Source organism: Hippopotamus amphibius, chromosome 3, assembly GCF_030028045.1.
Source record: "Hippopotamus amphibius kiboko isolate mHipAmp2 chromosome 3, mHipAmp2.hap2, whole genome shotgun sequence".
Classification (NCBI taxonomy): domain Eukaryota; kingdom Metazoa; phylum Chordata; class Mammalia; order Artiodactyla; family Hippopotamidae; genus Hippopotamus; species Hippopotamus amphibius.
The window spans coordinates 126,957,655-126,964,176 of record NC_080188.1 but is presented as its reverse complement, the minus strand read 5'-3'; the positions used below and the strand labels follow the sequence as shown (position 1 = coordinate 126,964,176).

At 55.9% G+C, this 6,522-nt stretch overlaps 1 protein-coding gene across 2 annotated transcripts; it reads right to left on the bottom strand.

The window, feature by feature from the left end:
- Positions 1-360: 360 nt before the first annotated feature.
- Positions 361-5,183, bottom strand: NPAS4 (neuronal PAS domain protein 4). 2 transcript variants are annotated; one of them, XM_057728594.1, is made up of 8 exons: positions 4,979-5,183; positions 4,100-4,251; positions 3,816-3,918; positions 3,424-3,697; positions 3,133-3,242; positions 2,655-2,790; positions 1,116-2,533; positions 361-438 (listed from the first exon to the last, which is right to left on the bottom strand). In XM_057728594.1, the coding sequence occupies exons 1-8, from the start codon at positions 5,151-5,153 to the stop codon at positions 410-412; spliced, it is 2,397 nt and encodes a 798-aa protein (XP_057584577.1). In that variant the 5' UTR covers positions 5,154-5,183; the 3' UTR covers positions 361-409. The 2 variants fall into 2 exon arrangements, with proteins under 2 accessions (XP_057584577.1, XP_057584575.1); XM_057728592.1 differs by lacking the exon at positions 361-438 and having other exon boundaries at positions 1,066-2,533.
- Positions 5,184-6,522: the final 1,339 nt, after the last annotated feature.

Sequence of the window (6,522 nt, the reverse complement as noted above, 5' to 3'; positions counted from 1 at the left end):
AGCCCCTCAGGGCACAGGCTGGCCCGGGTGGGCACTGCCTTTCCCCCACCAAGGCCCAGGGGTGGCTTGGCCCCCAGGAGTGGAGAACTGGCCCAAGCCCATGGGGCAGCGCGGGTTGGGGGAAGTGAGACTCCCCCATTCTCCGCTTGAAATCCCATTCAAGGAAACTCACTACGAGTGAATACAGATTGAAATGGAAATTGGGATCGCTTGATGTCTCTAAATTTTAAAAAGAAGCTCCCCTCCCTTGCCCTCCCACCTCCCCCCCCCAAATCCTGCAGGGCCTGGGGAATCAGATCTATCCCCCTCTGGCCCCCAGAATCCCCCCAACAATCCCGGGGGGGTGGAGAGCGGCTCCACGTCTTGATGACAATATGCCATACTTGACGACGTTAAGTCACAGACTTATTCAAAACGTTGGTTCCCCTCCACTTCCATCTGCAGAGAGAGAGAGAGAACAGTCAGCTAGGCCTATTAGGAAAGATAGGCTGAGGATATAGTGAACTGTTGGCACATGTATGGGCTTCCACTATGCTGGTCCAATGACTGAATGATCACCAGAGGCTCAGCAGATAAGGGAGCAGTTTGGATGAATGGAGTGAAAATATGCCTGTGGTTTTGGAAAGGATGGAGCCATAGCAGGGACCCTCTGATGGGGCCAGGGGCTGAGTCCCACTCTCTTTCCCAAACTCCTATAAACTCTCACTCTGTATTTCCTTTAGGGGGCAAGGAATACTGAGATAGAGCTCTAATCCCTCTTCTACCAATTTGTTTTATAACCTTAGGGAAGTTTCTTTAACTCTGTGACCTTGATTGTCTTCAGCTGCAAAATGGGGTGAGGATGGCTGATCTAGGTCCCTCATAGAGTTAAGCAGCACAAACCCTTACCCAAGATTCTCTTGCATTTTATCCCAAACCCCTAATCTCTGCCCCCCAGGCCTACTTGTCCAGAACTTCCATGTTGTTCTTATCCTAACTGCTATTCTACACAGCAGGTGATGTTATCCCACTCATGAAACTGAGGTACAGAGAGGAGAATTTACTCATCTAGTTCCACCCAATATCTCATTGGCAGGACAGGAACTTGAGTCCTTGAACATTTTGGCTCGACTCACCTTCATGGAAGCTGTCTTGAACTTGGCTCTGGAGTTGATGCAACTCATCAGGAAACCCATCATAGGGGAATGCTGAGACACCTGTCTCAAAGGCGGTTTCATATGTGGCCAAGTCCTCCAGGAAGCTGTGGTCTTCTGGGGACAGGTTGTTGCAAGGCGATGGGGCCCCTCCTGGGACCGCTGCCTCAGGATCCTCTGAACTCCATTCCCCATTGGGGTCTGGGGTAGAGAGATCCATGAAGATGTCTTCCACGGGCGTCTCTTCCAGGAATATATCAGGGTCAGCCAGGAAATCCAGATCCTGGCATTTCCAGGGTTTCAGGTCCAGGCTGAGCACAGGGGGGCCAGCCCCTGGCAGGGAAAGTTTAGAGTCCAGGGGTTCCAGACCCCCAAGTGGCTCCAGGCCACCCGTGCCAGCCTCAGCTGAGAAGGGCCTGTCCATGCCCTGAGCCAACTGGCTGATCTGCTGGATGAGACGGTCTATCTCATTCTGCTCCTTCTCAGAATATTGGAAGAAACTCTGCTTGACTGGAGAGGCCTCAGGTGTAAGTAGGCCTTCGGGCACCAGGGGGACATCCACAGAGAGGGGGCCCCGGAGCTGGGCTAGGGCCAGGAGTGTGCAGTCCCCATTACCAGGGCTGCTAGGACTTGGGGGCAACTTCTCATAGAGAAAACTGCATCCCTCCTGGGCGAAGTAAGTCTTCGTGGAATTGGGGCTCAGTTGCTCTGGGATTGTTTGGCTGGGGCTATTCAGGTGTGCTTGGGATGCTGTGCTGGGAGAAGTCAGCTGCTCATGGACAGGGCTGCTCAGAGGCTCTGAGAAGGTGGCAGTGCTGGGAAGCAGCTGGTCTGGGAAGGTGGAGGTGCAAGGATCTTCATAGCTTCTGCCTGAGGTTTCGGTCAGTTGTCCTTGTAGTGGGCTAGTCAGTGGATCTGGGAAAGTTGCACTGCTGGGTGTTAATTGATCAGAGAAGGTCACAGTGCTTGGAGTCAGCTGTTCTTGGAGAGAGCTGGATGGAGTGGGCAAGTGGGTCTGGAAGGGCTCATGGAGGCTGAAGAGGAAGGCACAGCCTCCCGGCTGATGGGGCGTGTAAGGTGGGGTGCACACAAGATCTTTGCTCAGTTCTGCTTGAAGAGAAGGCTCAGGACCAGATGGGAAGGTCAGGTAACTGAAGCCAAGCTCTTTGGGGGGTCGAGGAAGCTCTTCTGATGTTGAGACAGCACCCAGCTCAGGAGCACTGGGGAAACTGGTGCTTCTGGGAGGCCCCATGGTGAAGAGTGGATTAGAGCTAGAGCACTGCTCCTGGGAGGGGATGTTCTCCAGGAATGAGGGCAGCATGGTTGGGGTGCCCAGGACATAGGCTGCCTGGGTTTCTTCAGAGTTCAACTGCTGGCGGAGGCTCCAGGCTTCCGTGTCACTGGAGAGGAGAGAAGAGGCAGCCGGTAAGGGTTTGGTGTCCATTCCCAGAGAAGTTCTCTGATTTGTATCTCCTCCATGTCCACCTCAGCTGCCTCCCAGGCCCCTGCCTTGCAGCTCACCTGATTGGGTAGTTATTGGCAGTAATGGGACCCTCTGGACCTTCTGAATATAAAAGGCAATAAATCCATGCCCAGCCTCCAGGCTTGGCCAGCAGTCTCACCACCATCTCTGCCTGAATATCTCCACTCTCAGCCACTGAGGGGAAAGAAGAAATGCAGAGTTAGGGCACCCATCAGACAGCACCACCTAAACACCCCCCTTGCTGACCTCTCCATGAATTGGGGTATCCATGACATCCTCTTTTCTGACTACCCTAACATGCACCATTCAACTCCCCACTTTGACCTCACCACTCAGAGTCCCCCAGTTCTGATTCTATTCTCACCTTGACTCCTTACTCTACTGTTCACCCTATAACATCCCAAACTGTTAGCCTCTGATATCTCTCCAACATCTGTCTTGATCTTGACCCTTTGCCACATTTCCCATGCCCTTTCCCAGCTCCCTGTCTTGTCCTCATACTCTCTGGACACTCACACAGGCGGTAGTGTTGAGCAGAAGCGTGGCCCAGGTCCTCAGGGTGCAGCAGTCCATACCATGACTTACAGAGCAGTTCACTGCGCTCAAAGCCCAGGTAGATTAAGACACTGGGAAGGTGGAAAGGAGGAGGTCAGCTTTCTGTTTTCCCTGCTTCATACCCAGGCATCTCACTCCCTCCCAGGTCTTCTGCACCCTTAGATCCCATCCTCCCTGCCCCTGACTCCAGAATCTAGGGTACCCTCACCTCTGACCTGCCTTTTACCTGGGGTCTGAACACGCTGGGCTTACCTGTCTGAGATGTCCAGTAGGGCCAGGTCCTTAGCATGACGGCTCTGGAACATTGCCAGGAAGAGTGAGGCAGGGCCAGGACCAGGACCAGGGCCAGGGCCAGGACGGGGTTTTGTCTCCAGTGGAGCACAGAAAGCTGTGAACACAGGATTTCCTGCCCAGTAGGCCCCAGGTGGGTGAGCGTGGAATCGGCCTCGGATAAGCACCAGTTTGTTGCCTGCACTCTGGCGCCTGAGGGACTTGGAGGTGTTGAAGCGACAGCGAAAGAGACGATCTAGGTGAAAGAAGAGAAAAACTAGTAAGAGAGTGAATGACTGAGAGAGATGGCAAATGAGAAGGAGCAGGGCAGCAGAAGGAATATTGGATTAAGGAAAGGAGAAGGGAGTTCTCACCGGTATCCAAGGCAGACGGCAAGGTGAGTTGCTGGCGCACAGTTAGGTGGTCAGCTGGGTCAATGATGTCATAGATACTGTCACCCTGGGCAACCAGGTCCACCTGGAGAGAAGTAAAGGAGAGATAACCATTACTGAAGGCAGCAAGAGCCAACCCTTGGCACATAGAGTCTTGTAGGGTATAACCCCTTCCTCCCCAGTAATTCTCAGATTTTCAGAAATGGAAAGCTCATTGTGTCCCCATCTGTGCTGCAGTCCAAGCTGAAAGGATCCTCAGCACTCACCATGGAGTGGCCCAGATGCTCGCTCACACTCTCAGACAGATATAGCAGCTTCCCCTCCGCTGTGAACACAAGCAGAAATCCAGGTAGTGCTGCTACTATGTCTTCAAGCTCTTGAGCTGAGAGAAGCCCTGCAGGGCCCGCCAGAGGAGTACCTGCAGAGTGAGAAGATATGGTGAGTCAGGAGTAAGATGGGAGCAAAAGAGAGCTGAGAATGTCATGGACTGAGTTTCAGAAAATTCAGAGGAATTTCTCATAGACCTGTTTCTGCACACACCTGTTGACCTGCTGCCCACAGCTCTTGCCCGGGGAACCTGTTGCTGGATCTCTCCAGCCAGAGAGCCCTTCGACTTCTAAGTCGGGGCTGGGGCTTTGGCGGGTTTGTGTTTCAGCACCACGGACAGAGCCTCAAAGATGGTCGAGACTTCAGCACCGCGGGCAGCGCCTTGCAACCCAGCGGTGCTCTCAGCACCGCGGACAGCGCTTCACCAGCTGCAGAAGAGCCCTTCCAGTATCTCGAATAACAGCTGTGCTTCCCCAGGCTTTGGCGCCTTCGTCCCCGCAACTTCCCGGGCTTCCCTCCCCTAGCTCTCGGAGCGCCTCTGAGCTGGTAGGGGCTGGGGCCATTCTGTCCTGGCTCTCCTCCTCCCATAAGTCTGGCACCAGGGGCCATTCTGTCCAGGCTCTCTAACCCTCGTTCAGAACTAAGGTGAGGTTTGGACAGAACTCGGGAAGAAAAGTAGGAAGTCCTGAGTTCTCCAAGTTCCTTCTCACCCCAGCTCGCCGACACGCTTCTCTAGACCTACGGCAGTCCCAGCGGGTTCCCTCTGCTTCACTCTCCCCGGTGTGTGCCAGCTGGGGTCTTAGCCCCAATTTGCTCACCTCCAGCGAAGAAGACGCCCTTGCGAGTGTAGATGCAGGCAAGACTCATAATGTGCAGGTAGGACAGCCGGACCTTGTCCGCTTCGGCCAGCGGCAGCAGCTCCTTGAGGTTCCGAATCTCGGCGTTGATCTGGTCGCGGCGCGCCTTGGAGGCGCCCTTGGTGGAGCGGTACATGACTAGCGGCTGCGGAGCTCCAGCTCGGGCGCTCCGAACACCTGCGTTCCTGTCCCGACGCACCAGTGGCTTCCTCCTCCTTGCTTCCCCGGCTCTCGCTCAGGCTCTTTCTCTCTCTCTCTGTCTCTTCTCCTGGGCTCCGCTCGGCTGCGCTGCCCCCCTTGCCTGCCTTGTTCCGCCTTATATAGCTCCTGTCAGGCGTGGGGGGCTCGCTTTAGAGAAAGGGGGGGGCGGGAGGCTGGGCTAAGCGAGCTGCAGCGGGAGCTGCTGGCTGGGGTTGGGGGGGCGCGCTCCTCCTCCCTCCCAGCCTTCCGACGTCATCCCATGACGTAGAACCAGAGCGGGAGGGGTGCCGGGGGGAGGGGGAGAAGGGAGGCTGTGGAGGGGGCCGCGGCTGGCGGCAGCTGAGCCTAGAGGCAGGCGCTGCTTTAGGAAGGCCTGAAAGGGGGTTCAGAGACCCAAGTGTCCCAATGTACTCAGCTGAGGGAAGGGACAGGGCGAGGGTTGAGGCGGTCTGAAGTCCCTGGCGGGAGAATCTGTAGTGGGCAGGAGGGGCTGGTTCTGACAACGATTATTCTAAAGAGATAAGGGAGTGGGGAAGAGCAGCGTCCTACAAATTCCCCCTCCCTGTTTGCCAAAGGTCAAGTTCGTCTGGGGGTGGGGGATGGGGAGATGGGGAGAAGGACTTTCCTTGGCCCCTGTGGGATAGGTCACAGCTGGGGTTTCTCTCTAGGGATTACTCAATCCGGGATTCCCTTAGTCACTTTCAAAGAACAAATCTCCTCCCCCTTTCCAAACCCAAGCATTGGTGATTTACCAGGGGGAGTCTCATAGGGGTCTAAGTTCCTAGCATGTGTGAGGAAAGGGTCCTGAGGTCCTTAGGGAGAGAAATCAGCTGAATTTGGCCTTGATTCTATTTTCCCACAGCCAAGAATAGGAACACCTACACCAAAGCAGCAGTCTGCAGTGACTCTTTGTTTCTCTGTCAACTAATTAACCTCAGCCACTGACGGGGGAAACTGAGGCAGGGTCCCAGGGCCTGGTGAGGGTCTGGGTCTACACCTAGATATCCCTTCCCCCACGGCCAGCCTCCAAAGCCAGCTCCCCCCGCCGGATTGCAAGCCTCCCTCTCCCCGCGGGCCGGGGGCGGGGGCGGGGCCGGGGGAATCCCAGCTCCATATTAGGACAGGAATCCTCCGGCGGCTGCCGCGGCGGCGGCGGCGGGCGGGGCCTGGCTGCCTCCGCACCGCTCCGGAGGGCTCCCCCCTGCCTCCAGCGGGAAGATGGGGAAGCAGCAGAGAAGCTAGGAGGCCGTGCTGGACCCTCTGCGCGATCCATGCACCTACCAGAGACCCCTTAACTCCGTCAG